The 25286-nt window shown below is 38.8% G+C and overlaps 1 protein-coding gene across 1 annotated transcript; it reads right to left on the minus strand.

The window, feature by feature from the left end:
• Window positions 1-1765: 1765 nt before the first annotated feature.
• On the minus strand, window positions 1766-25252 carry LOC124163531 (protein DDI1 homolog 2). Its single transcript, XM_046540501.1, has 7 exons — window positions 24737-25252; window positions 20057-20281; window positions 17273-17527; window positions 13634-13866; window positions 12584-12785; window positions 5782-5903; window positions 1766-3101 (listed from the first exon to the last, which is right to left on the minus strand). Exons 1-7 carry the CDS (start codon window positions 25008-25010, stop codon window positions 3021-3023), a joined length of 1392 nt encoding a protein of 463 aa, XP_046396457.1. The 5' UTR covers window positions 25011-25252; the 3' UTR covers window positions 1766-3020.
• Between the last annotated feature and the right edge of the window lie 34 nt (window positions 25253-25286).

Genomic DNA, 25286 nt, shown 5'->3' on the forward strand with positions numbered 1-25286 from the left:
AACCGCGTGACACGATCGTCGTGGCTGGAAATGACAAGCCATTACGAGTGGACCCCCTGGAGCGGCTAATTCGCCGGCCGGGAGTTGGCGCGTTAACATCGGTGGGAGTCCAGTCACCGAGAAACGGTCGTGAGCAAATAGGGATGAATAAACTCTCTTGATGACGCGGCACTGACATCAATGCATCACAAAAGAATGCTTCCAAAACTTCCTCTTACAAATCCAACACTTTACCAAAGCAAAATTCAAACTACGCAAATAATAATAATGCGACTTTCCTGGTCGAGATTGGGGGACAACAAAGTCACATCTTCCATCTAACCCTTCGTCCTACATTTAATATTTGTAGAGGAATACATTATCAATTTACTCTTGAAATTAAATTTAGTAAAATTAGAACAAAAGATACATAAGAGGCAGGGGTGGTCTAGGGTGATTGGTTGCCCACGGCTGGGGCTCATGATGGGGTCCCCCATTACCAGGGAATCCGGGGCCCCCTGGCCTGGAAAATGTTAGGAAATCGCATGCCTAGAATTGACTTTATTAGAATAGATTTTGACGCTATTCCGGTGCTTGAAAACTAGACAAAATTTAATGGAAAATAGCTATTATGTAATAAAAAACTACCTAAAGTGAGGACTTCACAGCTTAAAAATTTTATTATGGTTCTTTTTAGTGAATTTATTCCTTGAAACTACACTGAAATCTAAAAAAAAACCTTATGGTCACCATAAAGCCTTTATTTATAGATACAGGACCAACTACATGAGCACAGTAGTGTCTTTCTATATCAAAGAAATGTCCAAATACCGCCGTTTTTGAATTTTTAAAATTCCAAAATTTTTAAATCCTCAAGCTCCCCTCCTGTCGGCCGGGGGGATTCCCCGCGCCCCCGGTTTGTCCCCCTCCATTGCTTCAAACCCAGATCCGCTACTAGCATCAGGCGTATCACTGCAAGTTTTGCAATGGTAGATCGTTTCTTTTCTTTGTTTATATTTGGCGCAAATGCGCAAACAATTAAAATATATGTGCAAAAGAAACGAAAAACTAAACGTGGAGAAGGAGAGAAGGACGCAGGGCAAATTGACTCGAAGGTATTATTGAAACACAATGAAAATACGAATATTCCAACGTACCTGATTCTGTATCTTAATTCTCAATGCTTAGTGATGTCGACTGCGTCTCGTCACTGGAACCACTGCCCTTGTTCAGCCAAGCACTCAATTTTTTTGCGATATTGTAAACATCTAAGTTTTTTATTCTCCTCATTTCTGTTCAGCGCACTGCTTTTCTATATGCGTTTCCCATTGGCACTTCAAAGAATATAAAACTCTAACTCCGGGACGATTACTTTTTCTGCTTGCAGGTATTACCGTAAACTCTGTTCGTGTATTGCGAATGTTGAAACGACAAAAATTGACTAGGCCAGGATGCAAACTCAGATCTCCCGATTCCTGGCTCATCATGCCATCAGTTGCACAGTCAGCCATTGACACCCAAAGGAAATTCCCCGCACAATTTCTGGGCATGTGGTTTGCATTGTTGGTCCACAAAGCAGCACAGGATGCTCAGCTATTATACTAACCAAGTCATTGGCGGAAGAATAAACCATTTTTTGGTGCTCATGAGATATAGACGAATTTTAGATACGATTGCTTTGATTATATATATGTAAACAAATTACTGCTGCCATAAATAATACCTGTTTTCCAGCACAGAAAAAGCTCTAAAGAATGGTGAGTCAATAAATTGAAGAGAACAAAAATACCACGTCATCTTCCATTTATTGTCAAGGCAGATAAATGTACCAACAAGAGAAATGTGGGAACTTATGTACCTGAGCAAATTTTACAAAAGATAAAAGACAAAATAATTATACAAAAAGACATCCAACAGCTTTATTATAAAACATAAATGCTTCTCAATGAGTAAAAACACAAAATTGAAAGACAGCAAAGGCAACGACACTTTCTTCCGTGCACATGAGAGCAAAAAGACGTGACACTAGTAGGAGCACATGCTCATTTACTCACAACTCAAGCGCTTATCGGCCAGCTGTGAATTTGCTTTTTAGACTACATCTTTTGCTGATATGCCAGGCTATTTGAGGAACAATGTTAAGAACTGTCACAAAGGCTTTTGCATCCTTGTGCGATTGAATGAAAGGGATAAGTAAACTTTGCAGCCACGATTCTCGCGGCATTGAACATGACCTCAACTTTAATACACCATCTTTACAAACTTACAGCCAATACAGCAATATATATAAAATGAGCAAAATGACCTCTAAAATCTTATCAGTGTAAAATGATCATCATGGCCTGTGCCTTCCCGGCCACTTTATTCCCACATAAAAACACAACCTTAACCTGATAATTACATTATGTACCAATAATTCAACATCCAGTCACACAGTTGCCTCTGTTGCTTACAATCATATCCCATTCCCTAATGACTCATTTAATTCACACAATGTACTTACAAGGGCAATTAATGTGATTCAAAAAACCTCTGCACTGACAATGCTAGTTCATAAAAGTGACAGGCATCACTGACAGTGAGCAGACCAACCGCAGTGATTATTCTATGAGTACCCTGAAATTACGACAGCATAGAAATCAGCTGCATGTTCCTTCAACTCGTACTAAAACATTTTCTGTTGTACTTTCGTTGTTGCCAATAACATTTGTGACAAATCATCAGTCCATTACCCTTAATATATGATGACTTGGTGAAGTTTCCCAGCCATTAGGAGTATGGCCTTGAACACGGGCACCTCCAGGACTATAAGCTGGCAATGAACACACAGAAAAGAGAATAATGGTTAAACCAGATGAAATCCATTAACACTTCCTTCAATATTAAAATCAAACCCAAAGTCTATGGATTGATATTTGTGAAAACACTTTTCAAAAAGAGTACCAATTAATTTTACTTCACTGAAGTTAAATCCACTTAGTTAACGGCAAGGGCTGCCTATTCCAACAAAATCTTTTGAACCACAGTTACACAAAGCACATTTAAAACTTGAGTGACTTCGCCAGGAGAGCAGCGGTCGCCTGAGTCTTATCTCCCCTAAATCTTCGGAGCTCTGCTATCACCTAGAATGAGAGGAATAAAGCAAAATCAAAAATGCATGTCTCAAGAGTAACCTTCAAATTTTCAGCAAGACGAGAGAAAGATTGATTTCATGGTGAGAAAAATAATGGTTAAAAACATAATTTTATAACAAAATAAAGTACTGGGCCAATAATAAATTTCCATTCAGAATCATGCGAAACGAAATGTTCTCAAAAAATTTCAAACAATGATGAAATGAGCATAATGATTTCTTCCAGCCAATCACTAAAACTGAATGATTTTGAAATCAAACAAATTACACATGCATCAACTTATTCAAAGTAAAGAGCCATGTAAATATAACAACTGTTCAAATATTAGCAAATTAGTGAAAGAAATGGGTATTAGTTCGCAAGGTGAACTTATTGAAACGGAAAAAGTAAAATTCTTGCCATACTTTGACAAGTATTCGTAGCAAGGGATTCGATACTTTCTCAAGAGTAAAATATTATGGCAAATACATTATTTGTGTAACACCAGGGTCCCCTTTTAAATACCAAGTTTACCAAAAAAAAAAGTGGTGCACCACACCAGACGTCACAGCAGTAATTTGTGCAGAACCTGTGAAATTACCTCATAAATTACTGTGGGGTGTAGTTGATTTTGAATAACAGAAAGACCTAGACATACAAACAAGATGCACACCGAGACCTTGTTCGTACGTTGAATATGTTAGTAAGATGAAAAACCCAAGCAATGCATCGAAAAGTGTGGTTATCCTGCAGCATGCAGCACTGCATTACAACTCATGATAGTCATGGACTGATCTAGCATGATTCTTTATCAGCCATCAGTTATCAATACTTAATCATTAATACTTAGGGACATAATATTAATAATTTATTTACTCCTACATTTTGTTTTTACACCTGAATACAAAAATATGAAAGAGAAGGAGCTTTAGAAAGGTTATGGGACCAGAATTGAGACACCATCAAATAACAAAATGAATGCCAATCAAAAAAATAATAATGCAGTAAATAACACATGTGTGTTTTAAATAAATAACATCAAAATAAATTTTCAATTATTACTTGCGAGAAAAGCCTGTTTTTGGCAAGTCTTCGCATTACATTTGAGGATTTATTTTTTTAAATTCTAGCGGGCAGTGAAAGAAATATCTTTGGCCCCATGTAAAGAAAACAGCATTTATATATTGTTGACTTAGGTATGTTTGCTACTAAAAATGACTCACATTGTTTATCAAGCAGCATTTTTGAAGATGAGTCCCCAAAGGTTACATGACAATATAATTAGCATTCATTGTGGCAAAGATTTCCTCACATACACGTTAGGTACAAAGCCCCAAAATGTAAGTTCCTATGTGCCGCACTGTCAGTCGCATCGACCAACTCCAAAGGTGCCAAATTTCAAATTTCGGGCACTAAATGTTCACACAGTAAAACCTCAATATAGTGAACTTCTTTACATCGTAAACTACCCTTACGGTCCCATCAGATTTACATGTAAATTTATAGGCAAACCTCTATGTAGTGAACCTCTTTATCTCATAAAACCTCCACTTATCATACCAAGGAGACACCCCCGAGATGGCCTTCCTACCTCTGCAAATCGTACCGAGACAACTAGAGACAATTAATGCAGCTGCAATTACATATATGGAATGACATTTTCAGCAATACATATTTCAGGCTTCTTTTTTTCTCTTATACACCTTTAATGAGCCGTAATTTTCATGTCAACCATTAGCTACCACCATTTTGTTCGATATGAGAGCATACCTAACAGTAAATAAGAAAGAAAGGCATCCAACTATCCAAATCTTTTTAAGTGACTGTTGAATTGAGAGAGATCACATTGTTTTCTCTCGAATCATGGTAAAAAACCATGCAACAGCTCTCGCTTTCTGTAATTACTAAATAATAAATATATGTTTACTGATGCATGTATGTTTGTTTAAACACATAAATATGATGGTTTAAAAGACGGTAGTGCCTTTCATTTGGGAAGGATATGAAAAAATGGTGCCTATCACCAAAACCTTTCTATAGTGAACCTCCATAGATCAAATTGTCTAAATTTTGGTCCCCTCCATTATGATTTAAAGAGGTTTTACTGTATCTTTGAAAGTTCATAAGCCGGATGTTAGTAAGTAGATGACTTATTGCAATGGAAAATTTCCATATGACACATAAGGAACAAACACCCACCGTCAGTCTCACGCCGTGTGTCACATGAGCTTTATACCTGTCTTTTAAATACATACAAACCAAGATAGAAGATATTTTGGGATAAAATAAAAGTTTGGGATAACATGGATATAATATGAAATGAGAAAGTAAACTCCTCGAAAGACTTTGACACAGCTAAGAAACATCTCAGTTTGAATAGTGCGTGTTTGTGTGTGTGTGAGTGTGTGTACGCAGTTTGCGGTTAGTCCCTCAGAAGAATGACAGATGGCATCCAATCCACTAATTTTTTTTATGAACGCCCCAAAGCTGTGAAGCTAATTTTTCACAAAGTATCTAATTTTAATTTATTGCCAATACTATTTGTATACCCCAGCTTCTGTGCCCAGTTCCTAGGCGAACTTGATTCCCAAGATGCAAAAATATTTAGGCCATTAGAGAAGGTATTTCTCGTCCATTTCATTTTAGTGGTCGTTCTTCTAGGGAAAATAAAACAAAATTTCACACATACCTGTTCACGAGTAAAGCCTAAGCTCACCAGCTCCCTAACTTCATTTTCCGTAAACCTATCCGTAGGCATAACCGTTGTGGCAGGATCAGTCCTGGACTTGGCACTTTTTGAGCCTGAAGGTGCTGAAATGAAAAAGACAGCATTAGTACTCTTGTCATTGGATTTCATTGATCTGGGACCCCATTAAGGAACTCTCAATGCCATGGTTATTTGGAAAAAGTTGTCATAGTACTGCCTGTTGTCAAACACAGGCCCCCTCACTCAAGTACTCATACTCAAAATTTGGACTGTCATACTACCTGGAATATAAGGATGGGTCACAAGATTTTATGAGCATAATGCCAGCAGTGGTGGACTAATTACCTCCTACCTCTAGAAATGTGTAATTAATATAAAAGGCCATACACTGACTAATGGAACAAAAAACAAGTTTTCACATGCTTACATTTGGCGGCAAACATTCAACAATATTTTCTAATGCTTCATTATTTGCATTGCCGACATTCTCTTGTACCTCAACAGGGATACCTTAACATATGGGCTTATATGATGCAGAAGTAACGTTAGTCATGTTTTATCAGTATCTTCTCCAATGTAAATATTTAGCTTACTACATTTTAAAACTGTGAACTTTGCAGTTTTTCCCCATGGAGCAGCAGAGTTTTAAAATTACTTCACTGAAATTCTCTAAATATTGTTAAGCTGCGTCTATGTCTACACTTCCAGCTTTGCCATGCCTTAAGACGCATTTAGCATCAGTTCTACCTTTTTTAAAATGAATAAAAATGGGCTGATTTACGTACTCTGCCATCTATATCCCTGAAATGAAGTGCAATGGTTCACATTTGAGGATTCAAGAACAAAATTACTATCGAGAAGACAATTTTATTTTTCGTAACGGAAAAACATCACCTATAATTCACCATCTCAAGATTAAATAAAATAGTGCAGGGAAATAACCAATTCAACAAGAATAGTAATATTTCCCTGCACAAGAATCTTAATGAAAGGAGTACTTGAGAACCGATGTTTAAAAACAAATTGAGTCACAACTAAGCAAAATCCTGAGTCACAGAGTGGCGAGGTAATTTGCTACAAATAAATTAATTACAGTAGAACCTCACTTATGAAACTTTCAGCGGAAAACCAAAAAAAGTCTCATAAGTGAGGAAGTTTCATATGTGAGGTTTTTTGGTATTTAGCATGAAATCCTTTCCTATAGGGGCTGGTTTTTCTCCAGGATGCAATTACTCATTTGGAGGCAAGAAATTGAAGCCTAATGATCTTATTTTCTCAAAAGTAACACCCGAGATGATGTGTTACTTTAAGAGAAATATAATTTTACATTCCTGAACAACTTTACCGACGGTTGAACAACTAGCATTTCTGGTACTAAGCTGCAAGGCTATCACACTGGAGAGATTTCGGAATGATGACACTAAATGTTCACAGAGAAGCCAATTTTTTAAAAAAGTTGACTCATAAAAAGCGGTTTTCAGGAAATTCATTTTACCACCTATAGGCAAACCCCAGATTGGAGATTGAAGAAATGAAATACCTGAGGAAAGTCATCCAAATTAACCCCGTAATTATACCATTTTTCTGAACTGACGGCGGCTGACCTTGAGCGTGCTCGAAACCCACCCACTCTTCTAGCCAATCACAGAAGAGCGACAGGAGAAAGTGAGGAAGAGCCCGCAGTCTCTCTCCGAACTCCGAGCAGTGCACATCGCTCTCCAGCTAGCAGTGTTGCCAAGCCGAATCTTTGGAGATCGCACAGCACTCGTTCTGCCGCCCCCAAAAGTACCGTTATTCCCAAGGATGGCAACGCCGGTCGGCCGGATGGAGGGGAGTGGAGGGGAAAAGGGAAGGGGATGGAGGGGTGGAAGGGGCAGCGCTTCTCGTTGGCTAGTTTCTATTTTCCACCCAGCCGCCGTCAGTTCGGAAAAATGGTATAGGGAGCAAAATTTCACTAATGTATCACGAAGGCTTCCCACCCTATGGACCAGGGTTCATGTCATGGCCGAGGCAGAAAGTTTTCAGAGATGGCTGTATCCCTGCTTGAAAGTAGTGTGGACGGAACTTCCAGTGCAACACCATGTCCGGCAGATGGAACATTAAGCCCTGGTTAAGCCTATCGTTACAACCTGGCTAATTCCAACACAGGGTTTCTATACTCCCTCCCTTACCTCATGTCGAAAATGACCCCAGCTGTCGGTTTCTTCCCTCTAAATACCATGCCATAGATAATATGGAGCACCTGGCAGTGGCGTAATTATGGTTGGGGGATGAGGGGATGGATCCCACTCCAAAGCCTCAGAGAAATTAAAAAAAAATTAAAACACAAGTCTAGCTTTGATAAACAGCAACTGCATCTACTTAAAGTTATTTTATATGCCAAAATGATGTAGAACATATTTACAGGCATGCCATTTTTTTAAATTTTACGGGAATCCCCATTGCCTCCGAGGGGTGGGGGGTGAAGCCGCCCCCCAGGTACTACCGTCACCCCCAAAGCATATTCCTAGTTATGCCACTGGTACCCCGGATATTCCGTGACTAAGTTCACTTTTCCGGTGCTTAGAAAACTTTTAAGTGAGCATTTGAAATAATCGCGCAACTGCTGTCAGTGATGAATGAACAAAAATAGATTAAGAGCCCGGAAAAATATCCCCTCTCAATAATGTTTACGCACTAAAAAAGAATTTTCCCATGACGTTTTAGTAATAATAGATTGAATCTACTGAGTATAGCTTCTCTGCCGGCATTCTTCCACGAATTCAGCGCCGGGAACTTCGACTCACAAGCCGTGTGACTCATCTTCACGTAATATTTTGCTTCCCCATATCTGAAAACAACACCAGACTGTTTTTGTACTTCGATATAATGCTTATAAGTCATTCCTGAGTCGAAAGGAACTGCCTTATCTCTCGCGTTTTGAATTTGACTTTAATGATTACGTTACTACTGACGACGCGAGTTATTCTCCGAGGGCTTTCGTACTAACTCTCGTTCAGTTACAAAATAAACGCTTGCCACCAGGCAGTCAAGGTCAAACTATATTTCATTTAAACCCGCAGATACAAGTTGGGTCAGTTTTGATCTGCGCGCCGCGTAAGCAACTTTCCTCCGGCTCAATTCGTCCCGCGGATGAGGGATTAGCCCGCGGAATGAGTCCACGCATGCTGTTTTCACCATCGTGTTGAATCACCAACGGCTTACGTCCATACTACAATTACGATAATCTTTTTTGGATGACCTTGGAAGCCAAAATTTTGATACTCGAGGATTTTAAACGGCTCATTTAGGTGTTATTTCGCTGGGCGACGGGAAGCATAACCTTGGAAAATTCTACACAATCTTCCGTTAGAGATAGATATTCCGGATTAACGATCATCTACTGCAGTTAAAATTAATATCTAATAAACAGCATCGCTCATAATTAAAACTTATAATTCTTCATTGACATATCTATGTAATGAGCGCATACTACCCCCATTCCTGTGACTAAAATCGGCGCGCCTACCGCAATCTTCTCGTAGATCAGTTCTCTGACAAGTCGTACAAGTGAGGTATTTTATCACATTGGACTGGAAAAATACGTTTCATAACCGAGGTCGTCGTATAGGTGAAGAGTTTCATAACTGAGGTTGGAAATACATGGGTTCATAAGGGGTTATTCACCAGACCAAAAAAAATCGGCGTATAAGTGAGGTCATCGTATAACTGAGGGTCGTATAACCGAGGTTCTACTGTAGTAACTTTTGCAAAATTGATGCTATGCTGAAAGCTATTCCTGCCACGATCCCAGAGCTGTGAAATCATTCCCAAAATACTGTTACTGCTGAAATGCTTTGATGAAGATGACTGCAATGCATGAGTTATGCAGCAAGTTTCCCACACCCATCAATGGCAATCGAGGAAAACACAGCGGCATGAAGGTAGCACAGGACACAAGGAATTTCATGCCATGAATAGGATGGTTCCCTATTATTTTTTTATTGCCTAACTCAAAAACTTATTAATCCTGGAGTACGCATTTAACGCTTTTAGATTTTTAAATCACCATATCTATTTTTCGCGATTAAATTAAAAGTGAAAATTTTCAAGCACGCGAAAACGTGATGGCTAATTGGGAATGCTGGGAAAAGCCCTCATTCTGGTTCTGGCTTTCGCCATGTGAGGCCACATTGGTGTGAGGGTATTAGTGCCTCTACAATGCAGGCTGCTAGCAGGTAGCACTTGGCTTCAATGAAGATGATTAATACCCAATCAAACGAAGGAAACTTTCCGACCAATGAATGCACATTCAAAATTCACGACAGTCCTAAATGGCAATTCATATTAATGAGGCTTGATATTATGATTAGTTTCAGAATATGCATTTACAACCCTAATAGGGTGATTCCCCATTTCTTTTTTATTGCCTCAATCGAAAGATTATTACTCCTGGAATACGTATTTCACGCTTTCAGATTTTTAAATGACGATATATATTTTTCATGATTAATTGAAAAGTGAAAATTTTCAAGCGCACGAAAACACTACAGCTACTTATGAATGCTGGGAAAAGCCCGTGTGACATCATTCTGGTTCCAGCTCCAGCTGTGAGAGGTCACCTTGGTACGAAGCTATGAGTACCGCTACAATGCAGATGGCTAGCAGGTAGCAGAGTACCCTGCTAGCAGGTAGTGCTTGGCTTATTAATACCCTATCAAACCAAGGAAACTTTCTGACCACAGGCAGTTTTAACACTTTGAGTGCCGGCTCCTAAATTTAAAGCCCTACTGAAAAATCCAGCCATTTTTACTATACTCGTAAAATTTTTTAAAACATTAGCATCAAAAATATATTTCTATCGATGTGCATTTCAATAAAATTGGACTTTGCTCTTCTTTATGAATGAGTTGAATAACATTTATTGCTAATTTTTAAATATATAATTTCACAATGAAAACCTACTGTTTTTGAAAAATAAAAAAGTTGCAACATATGATGTACCGCCATAACATGCATAATAATTTTTTTAATACGCTCCATTTGAACTATTTAAAGCATGGAAATCATAAAAAAGCATTGTTCCAAGCAAAGCATTATAAATCCTGGATGACAAAAAGGGTCAATGCACCCTCAACAAACGATTCGATTGGCCCAAAGAATTTTCACACTAAGTGGCCAAAGATGAGGATGCCGGTAGCTACGGAGGGCTTCGTCCTCAAGACATAAAGTGAACTCTTTTTCCATGGAGCAGTAGATTTTTGAAAAAACAGAACCACTAAGCAGTAAACTGGAAAAGTACCACGGGCGAAAGATTACGGCTTCACGCATACAAAGCCAATTAAATGGAAAGACGTAATATTACGTCCATGGCATGCAAAGTGTTAATAAGGGATTATTAAGAGATGTTTCCATGAGCTCTGTGCCTCATGCATGCATTGGTATTCTCAGACGATGTAAAACTCCTGACTACTCGAATAGCATCTAGATCCCTGTGACATCACGTGGAGTGGCATTGCATAGCTGCCAATCTGGCGATTTTCAAATGAGGTTAAAATTGACCATTAACATTTGTCTAAACTGGGATTTCTACAACCAAATAATTTGCATACATATTATGAATACACTAATGGTCGGTAACGAATCACAATCAATGCCTTTCGTTTTCTTTGATGAAGGAAACTACCCTATTGCCACTTTCCATGATATAAAAATTACAGGTGTATCAAGGTCAAGCCGCAGTTCCTTATACTCAATGAAACGATGCAAAAAAAATGGTGATAGCCAAATTACTGCTATTGAAAAATATTTTCTCCAGTATTGTGACATAAATATTACTCTCTTCGTGATCAACAATATTTGAAAGCACACACACTTGGTCGTATATCACATGATGTTGCTTAGGTCTCTAAAACAAACATTTATAAATCCCTTAAGTTCACTCTTACTTGTAATTTTCAATGATCAGAAGAACGAGTAGCACAATCACATAAACATGAACTTAGAATTCTAATAGAATTCACAACACCATCAAAAACTTCATCGAAAATTGGCTATGTGGAATTTATACTGTAGATGCGATTCCCTGAAAAGGATGCAATAATATGTTGCATTGAAAGAGCTAAAAATAAGTTCAGAGATTTTCAATAAAATTCTGTTTTGCTTTTTTCTTAATGAAATTGTTTTATTTTTATTCAAGTTAAAAAATTATCAATGAGCTTAAATGCATTTATTTTTTTATTAATCACAATAAATGATGAAAAATAGCATACTTTTAACTTCATAATGTATATATTTCTCTAACTTCCAAGATAAAAATTTGATAAAACATATGTTTCAAAAAAATTTTCAACAGGTTAGACAGTTGAATTTCTTGATTCCTTCATTTACAATTTGGACTTCAACTTTATAACCTAGCTCAAAATGTGGAGGAGCCTGAGTACAATACAAACAAGGCTATTCAATTTGGACATGAAAACTAAAACATGCTATTTTTAAGATTTCATATAATTACTATATCCAAGGTTAATACACAATTTCATCATTGACATAACAAAACGGTTCATTCTTTGGGTGCCTAGCAATTATTGTACTCCAAAATTTAGAGTCTTCATTAGATCTTCAAGTGCTGATGATATCAGTAGGGTTGATGTGAAAGACCGTGGTTACGTGTAAGTTATTCAATAGTTGGTTGAAAAAATTAACCAAAGAAAAATTTGCCGAAAGGAATCTTCAGTAAAAAAAAACACATTTGGCCTTCTTTGCGTTCACATGAAGGTGGTCAAAAAGTCTCCGACCATCTCACCATTAGCTTCCCTCGCACTCTGCTCGAGGGCTCGCGCCAGGTCCTGGTCTTCCACCTGCTGCATGGCCTCCCCTGTCGCCTCATCCACGTCCACTCGCCCACTGAGGCGGGCTGATTCCGGGAGCGCACCTTCTGGGAGGAAGGACGTCTCCGTCCCCGTTGTCCCAATGTGAAGCACATTCCTCTTCAGGTCTATACAGCACTGTAAAATAAGACAATCGAGAACAAATTCAGAAGATCCAGTCGTAATTAAGCGAAATTTAAAACCAACATTAGATATATAAAAGAATGAATGCTCTATAGCTGTATGGCATTTGAAAGAATTAAACTTCCCAAGGCCAAACTCTTGCAGGGCAAAACAGGGAAGGGGTTTGGGAAGTTAGACAAGATGTCAGTGGGGAGAGATACGACAATTTTAACTGAAAGAGCAATAACATAAACACTCAAAATAGCCCACTCACTCACCTAGAAGAATTGTCAAAGGAACAAATCACAGGTCTCAATCACACAATCAGGCAAAAAATACAATTAAGGATTACTCACTCATGCTCACAGACAAGGGGGAACACGTACCTCGCTACCTTTATCAACATTTTATGGCACTCAGAATTCTGAATACTGAACTGCTGAATTGGGCAAAAATACTAAAAATTGAGGACAGCAAAATATATTTCAATGATGGAGCCTCAAACCCTGGTCCCCATGGTGAGGGATAACTATGCTAACCACAACACCATCACACCTACATGATGAAGGTGCCACTAATTTTAGATACTGTATGGCATGTTACACATACCACATGAAAAATAATAAATTACAGCCAAACTAGAGCCCATTCAAACAAACCATTACCCATTCAGAGAAGACTTCAGCATTCTGAATGCCTTTAAAAATATAGCTTTGAAAAAGGCATAGCAAAGGTACTTGGTCTCCACTTGCGAAAACCAACTACAACTAACATCTTGATGAATAGCTCAGCACAGCAGTTGCCTCAAAAAAAGGTTTTCTGATACATACAGCCACAATGAATGGAGTTTCTCGGTGACTGACCTGATGCCTCTTCAGCATGTCCAAGCCAAGGAGCATTTCCATGTGCTGCTGCTCCAACACTGAGAAGGAAGTTGTGAGGTAGTCTCCCTCAATCTGAATCTGAACCATGTGTATCCTCCCGATAATCTTCTGGACACCAACACCCTTGGCAATGCCTGCCCACCGAGTGTCGACTAACCGCATGATGTGACAGCGCTCAGCACATGCTGCCGACATGATAGTCGTCTGGGCTCCTGCAAACAAAAGCATTTGCAAACAATTACCCTTTTCCAGTATTATGTGTAAGGGCTGGTTGTCTACAATAAGACGTAGCCGTGAGGGCTGCCTACAATGAGCCATAGGGTAACCAAAATGCTACCCTTCCATGGACATAAGATATAAGAAAGATGGTCAGTGCCCATCCTTATGGCCTATGGATAGCCAATAAAAGCTTGTCTTGAGCACTACTGCTGTCAGTGCAGTGTCTCACAAAATCCAAAGTGGATGTTGCAGTTAACGACAGCCACATGCCCACAAAATTAAAGGTTTGGGAAAGGATAGGTATATAAGGTAAATAATAAAATATATGAGTGAATACTATTTTTACCCTTCACAGAGAAGAAAATTACAAATTATATTATTGAATATAGTACAGTGGAACCTCGTTAAAGCGAGTACGGGCTATAGCGACACTCCCGCTATAACGAGAGATAGCCGATGCACCGTCAATTGACCCTACAATAAGCGTGTTAAAAAATTCGTTTTTACGAGACCCTTTTGGTGTTGGCTCTCGCCATAGCGAGGGTTTCACCGCCGGAAGAATTTCATCAAGACTCCTTAACCTCTGTAATTGCTAGCGATCTGTTAGAAATGAAGTTAATGGAGTGCTCAGTCTCAAAGTTATGTGGTAAACTGTCGTTCGATAAATAAGTAGTTAATTTTGGTGAAAATATTGTGGCATTAGCATTCGCGAATGCTTAATCTTCTTTTGTTCCTCGGGCGGCAGAAAGCAGTCGGCAGCATACCTGCACGTCCGTGAGTTGCGTGAATAGAAAGCATTTGATGGCAGTCACCATGGCCAAAAAAACACCTAACACGTCTAAGCGAGAAAATAAAAATAAAGGAGTAATATGAGTGTCGAAATTAATTTATCTTCCTATTCGCTCTGCAAAATTAAAAAAACAAAAGCGCCCAAGGAATGCAGACGATGAAGAGTTATAAGGAGCTTTGTTCGGGTGGTTTTGCCCATTCAAATCTGCGGGAACTTCTGAGAAAGGGGCTACGCCCAAGCCTGAAGCGGAGTATTTTAGGGATAGATTGCGAATCGAGAATTTTAAGAGTGCGGAAGGTTGATTATACTAATGCGAAGCACCAAAGCGTTATCTCCCCTCACAACTCCCCTGGTGATGCCTGCGGTGTAAACCTGAAGTCGTGGAAGAGAGGACTCCGATCATAAGTATCTTTAGAAGTATTCCCCGCGTCATATAACATAGATGAAACGGAACTTTTTTTTACATACAACTCCCCGACAAAACCCTTGCAGTATGAGGTATTTCTTGCAATGATGCCTCTAAAGGTAGGTAGTGCGCCTTAGCGATGATGTAGGATGTACGAAGCAATGATACTCAGCGTGGATTGTCCGGATGGACGTATTTATTCTCCGTTGCGGATTTACAAGGGTGAACTATTCGGGTCATTGGTCGGAGTCGTACTGGCACTCTCTTTTGTTACGTGGGTAGCCGAGCATCCCCTGGTGGCCGCTGGAAGAACTCACAGAACAACTAACTCTCGTTTGCAGTGCCGTGGTAAACTCGGTGTATCATTTCAAATACGTCGCGAGCGTAACACTCAAAAAGAAACTTTTTTTCAACAACGGTAATTTTAATCTCGTCATTTTTCAAGCTTAGCAAACTTTTTACCGTAGATGATGAAGATATTACATTATCTGATAGAAAAAGTCTTCCAAGGCGGGAACGTTATACAACCTTCCACCGGTAGAAACAAATGTAATGCGTTATTTCACTTCACTGCCGGTTAACGTACAGAAACAATAAACATACACCAATGGAAACCTTTGAGGCATTAAATAACCGCGATACTTTTTTGTCAGTTAATTTTTGAATTTTCAGTGGAAAATACCAAAATAATAGAATTATCACGTAAATGAACTAATTAAGTGCATAGAAAAATGACTTCGTCGGTTGTGCATTAGCATAATGATTGACGAAACAATGCTTTCCATGATTTTTATTCAGTGCGGCGCTTATAAATGGTTTGAATAGTTAGTCGTTGTTCGAGTAAGGAAATTTAGTGATGCAAAAAACATCGCCTTTCGTCTGGATTTATGCTTACGTTTATCGGATAGATGTTTATCTGTCGCCGCACCACTCCTGTTTCTGTATATCTGTCCGCAACAGGTATATTGGCTATTATTTGCTCCACCTCCGGTAAAGCGACAATTCGCTATAGCGAGTGTTTATTAGTGCACCGTGGGGTGTCGTTATATCGAGGTTGCACTGTACATAGTTTGATGTCCACTAATAACAAATAATTAAGAAAAAATGTCAACATTCTGAGTAGGTACAACGAACAATACTTGTAAAAAGTCCCTCGATGTGGCCATAAGCATTGTAAAATTAAGCACATAGTAATATATGAAAAGTGTAAAATAAATGCACTGAGACCGGGGAAGAATACATTTTGGTAAAATAACTCAGCAAACTTCAATATCAGGCAAAAAAAATGTTGAAAACATAATCCTAGAGTGCCAGTCAATTGTTTCCATCCGTGCTATGATTGAGGAGTTTTTTATTGTGGCTTACGTCTCCCTTTGGAGTAATTTCTTAAAGCTTACGACCCATTATAGACCAGGTTTAACACTGACTGGCAATAAGAATCAAAAGATTAATTTTCCTTCCTTCATTTGTCTGTACATTTCCAACACACCCAAAAACAGCAATCCATATTTAACAAGTACCAAAAAAGATCGAGAATGCCCAATTTTAAAGAGAAAGAAGTGAGGTGGTTGGTTCAGGAGGAACTCTAACCCAAGAATTTTGGTTAGGCAGGCAAAGACTTCACCACTTAAGAACTCTAAGCTAATTGACAGTTTGTTCAATTAAAACAATAATGAGGTGATGCAGAGTATTTCATGCTATTATTGGGCCATCCTAAGTTAGCATTGGTCGTTAAAGAGTCAGCCAATCAGTGAAAGCCTTTGATGCTGATTGGGCAAGGTGGGGTGGAGTACCACGCAAAGCTAATATGGCATCAATCTGTATGAATTTCCTGTATGCCAATCCTTCTTCCTATCATGGCAATATGTAACAGATTTTTTAAAAATGCACAGAATTCAGAGAGTTATTTTTACTTATTCTTCCTAAAAGGCAATAACTGTTACAATCAAAGATGGCCAAGCCACAACTCAGAAAGAATGGGTGAGGCATTGCCCAATTATCAGTTAAGAGCTACAAAAAACTACCGTATTTACTCATGCAAGCTGCACACCTTTTTCCGGAAATGCCGGTGAAAAAAGGGGGAGCATGAATCCTCCCAATTTTAATGTAAGCCATTACCGTACCATTTTCCCTCAAATTCTTTTCGTTTATTTATTCAAAGTTTAGCATTAGAAATACACTACTTAAATGGAGCATCGCATACCTGAATCAATGAACGCCTTCACTGGATGTCCATTCACCTGACAGTTGATGTACAGCATCACTACAGTTCCGAACGTTTCCGGATTGTACTCCATTGCTGCCTCCATGTTTGCCTCAATGTTCTTCTGGCGGATTTCATCAGCTATCAGCCTCTGCGCTTCCACATCAAACGGGTCTGCATTCATCATTCGTATACGCTGACGTTGCCGCTCAGCCCTTGCTTCCTGCTGCTCCCGCAGCACACTAGCAAATTGCTCTGGAAAATATTGAAGTGTTAATGTTAGCAACTTATTAGACAAGAGGTGAAGTTTTCCAAATATTCTTATATAATTTCTTATGGCCAGAGATGAATAAACCCTTTCATGACACAAAAAATACAACACTGTCAATTGAACCAGGGCTTAACCTCTAGAAAACACAAAATTTGGAAGTTTTCCATCAAACCAGTTTGACTCACGAACTGCAACTGAGGTTCACAGCAGAGTGCAAAAAATGAACAAGTGCTCCGGTTGAGAAAAGATGGAAGGCCAGAGCAGAGCAACAGCCCGAATGGCTCCAGAGTATAGCAACTGTCACACAAGGGCCAAGGTGCGGTGTTGAAGGTTGCACGACTGAGAATGACATGAGGCCTCAAACCATTTCTTAACTAGCAATGTTACTGCCACAGTTGCAAACAGATAAGGAGTGAGAAGTTAAAACCATTTCAGTAAAGGCTTCAAAACTAATTTGAAACCCTTATTGATGCTTCAAAAAGACTTATGCCTTCTTCTTCCCTAACACATTGGTCCTCAAATCTCCCCCAAACATACCTTCTCCTCTCCCACCCTTCTCTTTCCCCTCACCCTCTCCCCTACTTTTTCCCCTCCAGGGTATTTAAATGAAATGTTTTAAGAAGAAGTCACTTTTAGATAATACAAAATGTACTGAAACTGGTTGTGAAGTAAAGTACAAGTATGTATTTGTATAAAATGGCCAGTAAATTTTACTGTCCTCGTAAGCTAGAATTTTTCTACATTAAGCCTGAAACAACTCACAACATAAAATCCCTTCACTATTCTAAATAAGATAATATATTTGCAAAAGAGAATTTTCAACCATCATTGCTAATAAAATCATTATGTCTCATAATTCTTGACTTCAAGGAGAGAAATTAAGTATCTTCAGCATACTCTATCAGAAAAAAAGCCACAAGGCAATATGAACCATAGTGTACATGTGCAGTCACTTTTAAAAGGCTCCCCACAACACCAGTGCAGCCTTTCTGTAATTTTCTGAAATCGACCTTTGCGTATTGTTCGTGCATTCCATGTCTGCTGGGAGTCAATTTGACTTCATTGGGCAGCGCATATGGTGCAACGTGACTATTTTCCTTCACCAAGAGCCCTGAGCATAATTTTAGCTGTGAACCCCCTCTCACAGCTCGACGAATTTAAGGTAATCCTGCAACTAACCAATATACAAGAAAGAGAGAAAGATATCCGAGTCGTCTTAAGGTGGCCAGTAAACGTTATACAACAAAAATAATACAAATATAAATTTCCATGCATTTTGAAGATAGTAATCCAGTATTTTTTTCAACATCATCTAATGAAAAAAAACCTAAATATAAGTCAGTATTGTAATTATCATTATTGTTAGCCATAGGGATACCATCTGAGCTTGAGTTCACCCATGTCAGTGGAGAGGATTATCAGTCATTTTTCCATGTTGACAATATAAATAGCAATTCCTCCCTCAGTTTAAGTATTTTTTTCAGAATACAAGTATAAACATGGTGCTTTTGTAAGGAAAATCACAATATACTTGCATAGAAATAGAAAAAGGATATAATACCATTGAAGGCTTTTGGTTTTTAACCGGCAAAAACTACTAGAAAGGCAATTATTTTCTGAGACGAAATAAATGTTAGATTACATTTCTTCAGGTGCACAATTGGATTGCACTGAATCGCTTTCAAGGAACACAAACTTTTCCACTGCAAGAGGTTGTGAGATATTTATGAGTACAGTTGAAAGCGACAGGTCTTTAGACAACAACGTGTCTTAAGAAGAGGTTACCATTTGTTCTTGAGGAATCTCGTACATTAGTATCAGTGTTTTTTAAGAAAAATGGTTCTAGCAACATCTATAAGGTATGATTGTGAATTCACCATCTATGTTAGTCTTGGAAAAACAATTCACCTGCCCCGCTAAGGTGAAATAGACACAGTACAATTGATTTTTATTCTACCTGCTAATTCAGGCATACATGGAGAATTTTGTGATTCTCCCCACAAGCCTAAATTAAACTTCAATTCTCAGTTAGGCCTTTTCAGTCTATACCTATGCCCAATCTCTTCGGGCCGCACCTTACTCCTGGAATAATCCTATAGATGCATCTCATGCTCACAAACCCTATAATGCCACTTTCAGTTGAGTCTTATGCATCCTTTGTGTCATTTACTCATTACCATTTGTTACGTCACATCATACAGCTTCTGGGTTTGAACATCCTGCCGGTTAATCATGCCTCTTGATGCGCTCAAAGGGAAAACATAACTCAAAGGCTTCATAGAGAAAGGTTTCAAGTTTCCCACTTCCCAACGTACTATCCTTCCCGAGCAACATCGGGTGGCCTGCCAGTTGGCATTTAAGATCAACAATACGTGGATGCATATTTTAAATTATTTTGAATGCTTCATACATATGGGCAATGATGATACTTGCACATGAGCCCAACTACTTCCTTGAACGTCAACTCACAAGCATTATGCTGTTAAAAATTATTTGCTGATTCTTAAACTCACCAAGGCTTCCGGTTAGCAGAGCATCAGCAAGACGGGGATTATTTTGTTTCAGCAAAGCCAATTGGTCAGGGTTTGCAAGGAACATATCTCTAATGAGTCCAGGATCATCTTCCATGCCTCCAGCTCCAGCCATTCCAACTTGACCGCGGGCAGGGTGACCAAGACCAGATTGCGTTGCACCAGGAACTTGAATACTGCTGAAGTCCAAGAAAGGGACCCCTGAAACTTTAGATTAAGCACTTTTTTTAATCCAAGGTTTAAGGAACCACTTATCTATGCATAGAAATGAGGAAATTTTTAAAGCTAAAGTCAATAAACTCTGACAATATTGCACCAATCACAGAGAATATATTTATGTATTTTTTCCAGGATGAGGTGCAAATACTATTTACTTTATTATAAGTGGCCCTTACAGCCCCACATTAACCTTACTAGCAGTCCATAAACTGAAGCCTGGCTTGAGTTTAGAAGTTAATGTTTTTACTTTTTAAAAGTCGTTCAATCAAGGGATGGGCTAGGATTTTTTTAATGGGATGGCTGAATAAAGGAAGTTTTTAATTCCCCCAATCAATCACCTTGAAAGTTTCACATTTTTCCAATTCCAATATTTTTCTACGCATAGAGGGCCATCCTTCAAATAAACATCTGACACAAAGGAAGTGTGAGTGGATTTCCAAATGGGGCAGCAACAGCAAAACCATTGTTCAGAGGTACAAAAATGAAGGTGAACAGAAAAGTTATCCATAGGGAAGATAGTTAATAACTTAAAAATTCGGTCACAGGGGTGTTGAGTTTCATGTACAGAGCTTGCCAATGGTTAGAAGGAAAGGAGGGCCATGAACAGAGTGATCACAAGATAGTGGATATTAGTTGTAACAGTCACATAAAACCATAAGGAGAGTAGCTGGCGGACTTCAGGGAGATTTTTACGGGAACGATAGGGTAGAAAACAGATTAGTAATGTGCAAAGTGAAGGGAGTGGGTTCCATAACAATGAAAATAAGTGATGAAAATGGTGGCTAAACTGGAGATGTGAAATAAAGTGTTATGGGTACCTAAGATTGGGGGTAATTAACTTTCTGTGCCTCAATTAGAGCATGAAGGTATAAGATACACGATTGATGACGGTGAAATTCACGCATTTGATAAATTGAATAGTGATCAAAAACTTTTTCGTGCAACAAGAGTAGATAATTATGAGTGAACAATCAATTATGAGTGGTATGAAGTGACCAAGAATAAGTCATCATTGCAGTGAGTAATAATGTAATTGAAGCTGTATATAGAAAATTATAGCACCAACTGTTCAGATAGTCTGAGAATCTCCCGGGACAAAATTTCAATAGCAAGAATAGCATCAGGTGACTGTGAGTTGTGCTACTCTGGAAACAGAAATAACCTTCCATTTCCAGAGAGAAAGAATAGGTCTGCATGTGAACTTGATTTTACAAGGGTTGCCCAGGAAGTAATGCACCAAAATTTTTTTCTCGGTCGACAACAATGGTGTGAATTCGAAACATTACGTATGCATTATTTGAAGATTCCTGAATGCACATACAAAATTTCTGTCTCTTCTGACAGATAGCATCAGTGGCGGATACAGAAAAAACTCAAGGGGGGGGCGCAACATATCTTGAGTTGTCTTTACTTTTATCGTAATAAAAGATGATCAAGTCAGAGGCAAAGTATATGAAAATTTTATTTAAAGTGATTATAAACATGTAAAAGACAATGCCATCTTATGATATAAAAAAGTTACAATTGCGGTTTTGCAAAGTTCGGTAATACAGGCAGACCCGCAAGGGGGGGGCGCGTGCCCCCTGGGCCCCCCATCTGTATCCGTCACTGGATAGCATAGCTGCATGACCATTTCAAAACGGCATCTGTAAGTGATTTACGTAACAAGCAGCTTGCCATCATTGAATTTCTCACTACATATATAGAAAGAAACTGAGGGAAATATTTACGAACTTTTGAATGATCAGATGGCGGCTTAGCGGTACTCCAAGATTTGCAGCGGTCAGGAAGAGTAACCACGGCTGTCACACCTGACATGTTGCAGCGAGCTGATGATGCCATTTGCAAATAAAGATGCATTACGACTTGGCAGTTGGCTCTAAATCAGTTAATCGGGAGAGGAAATTGACCCCTCCAGCGACCTCGGTGCCATACAAGTCCTGGAGGTGTTATGATTCAACAAGATAATGCTCGGCCCCATTCAAGTTAGAGGACTACTGAACTCAAGGCAAAACAGGGTTGGAAAGTGTTACCCATCCACTATACAGCCCTGACCTGGCTACCTCAGACTTCCACTTGTTCGGCCCATTAAAGGATGTCATTCGTGGTAGACATATTGTGGACAACGAGGAGATGATTCAATCAGTGAAGAAATGGCTCCGTTGTCAGAACAAGGATTGGTACCGACAACAGGGTATACATGCCCTTGCTTCACACTGGATGACGGCCAAAGAAATGGGTGGAGATTATTTGAAAAAATAGGTTCCGTAAAACCTTGATAAGAAAAAGAAACCTTGATAAGAAAAAACAACCCAATCGGCCATATCTTGATATTTGAAGGCTTGATGAAGACAATCCTTGAGGGACAAGTAGTAGAGAAGAATAGAAATGGAAGACTGTTAATTAAAATGTACTGGACAGGTAAATAAGGATGTAAAAGAAAAAAATATGTATGTTCTTAGACAGGAAAATATTATCTGACAGGAGAACTGAGTAGGGAACTACACCAAACCAATCTGTTGATCAATTGAATATGTAAGGGAATTGACTTGTTTGTCGTCCAATTATGGTAATGAATATGTAACAGCGAGCATATAGTGATGTGAGTGATAATCACTCCGAAAATAAGGCGGACAGTGAATCCAGTTCATAAGAGGTAGTTGTAAAACCAGAACACGTGGCTGCTGAATGCCACAAACCTGGTACAGGGAGAAAGAAAACAAAGCTCTGTTGCAGTGATATGTCATAAGTTTATGCTAGTTCATGTTCACGAGTTACAAAAACTGTTGAATCTGTTTCACCTGGAATTTATCACAAAAGTGGGGAAAATGAAAAGCTTAAGGAACTTAGAGAGTATTAAAAGATAATGATTGATTGTTTCACTTGAATATATACCATTAATTAAATATAACATTAGATTCGCCATAAAATACCACACCGTACAAAAGATAGACACAGGACCTTCCACCCCTGAATTGGGATCATTCAACCTGAACCAACACGTCAATTATGTGAACATAGACGTCAAAGGTATTATTGTAACAATGCGGCTGTAAATAAATTAATTATTGATCATGAAAGGAATAAAGGGTACAGGATACCACTGGGGATTGAAGGACCTATCAAGGCAGTGACATTTAATAAAAGATTGGCCCACAGATATTATTTCATGGAGCGGAGGATCCACAAAATTACCTAAATTTTATCGTACGATGTGTGGACGAACCCAAAGGATATTTCTGGAACAGAAGTCAAACAACTGAGGGACACTGATTACTCTTAAACAAATAGTGAAGTAGTGAAATAAGAACGCCTACTCATCAAACAATGAGATGAGACAACACCTCCATGCATCCTTACTCCCCATTTTCCTACTCCTGACCTAAAAAGCTGTCAATTGCCAGAATCTTACGTAACTGAAGTGCTTACTCGTATTTTATCGTCTGAGAGGCATTTTCCCTCATCTGTCGAGTCAAACACAATTAACACCTTTTCCGGGGTTAACCTTTATGGGACCACAAACTAATGAGTTATAACACTAAGCAATGGCATAAGCCAGAGCTGAAAGAATTATACAAGTATGGGAATATCGGTGCGAATTAAACAGCCCGTGTATTGAATGTCGCCACAAACTAATGAGTTACTTATAACACTAAGCAATGGCATAAGCCAGAACTGAAAGAATTATACAAGTATGGGAATATCGGTGCGAATTAAACAGCCCGTGTATTGAATGTCGCCACAAACTAATGAGTTATAACACTAAGCAATGGCATAAGCCAGAGCTGAAAGAATTATACAAGTATGGGAATATCGGTGCGAATTAAACAGCCCGTGTATTGAATGTCGCCACAAACTAATGAGTTACTTATAACACTAAGCAATGGCATAAGCCAGAACTGAAAGAATTATACAAGTATGGGAATATCGGTGCGAATTAAACAGCCCGTGTATTGAATGTCGCCACAAACTAATGAGTTATAACACTAAGCAATGGCATAAGCCAGAACTGAAAGAATTATACAAGTATGGGAATATCGGTGCGAATTAAACAGCCCGTGCCTTGAATGTCGCTTGTTGGTCCGCTTTGGATGCACGTACATTTCTTGAATGATAAAACTTGATCGGGCAGACAGTGGTGACAGAGTATTTTCAAAAATTAATATGTCTTTGACAGAAAATTTCCAACCTCTAACAGACAATAAGGAATGAAATATGCCGACTTGATATTCTAGTTCATCAGTCATTCCGTTTTAGTACTTACGAGGATAAATACAATCTGGTACGAAAATTGCTCCTTGGATGGATTCTCAAAACAAAATTTCACACAAAGAATAACTACAAATTTCTAAGTTTCAGAGGGTGACTAGAGATGACCCATCAGAAAAAAACTTAGTTTGGACCCCGTGCCAAAAATGAAGCAATAAACCTGAGTTCACCAACCTTGATGAGGCGCAGCGAAACCCATCTGTGACTGAGAGCCGGTTACTGATGATTGCATATGCTGCATAGTGACGACGTCTCCGTCTTTAATACCGAACTCTTTCAGAGATCTCTTATCATCCATTAAAGGTCTGCCATTAAATACAATGACAATTTCTGGAGCGGGGAATCCAGACTCTACTTCACAAAATGCTTTAAAATTTTCTAACTCTAAATCTTCACTGACGTCCAGAGTGAAAATATCGTCTGAAAGAGTAGTGACGGTGATCTTCATTTTGTCTGTTTCTATGAAATTACAGCCTCAACTTCGAAAATCCGATGACTTCTTTCACAAATACACATGCAAGTCCAGCAGCAAACTATTCAATCACAACTCCTGTAATTTACGGATCAACATGACTTGCACAATAATTTTTCCGTAGCAGAAAATAAAAGATATTTCACCAATGGAAATTCCGTAAACACATCATCCCTCATGATGCCATCAACACTACAAAACTGCAGTGCCGGCCGTGTCCAGTAGCTGGCAGCAGCATACGGGGGCAGTGGC

Source organism: Ischnura elegans, chromosome 8 (assembly GCF_921293095.1).
Source record: "Ischnura elegans chromosome 8, ioIscEleg1.1, whole genome shotgun sequence".
NCBI lineage: Eukaryota > Metazoa > Arthropoda > Insecta > Odonata > Coenagrionidae > Ischnura > Ischnura elegans.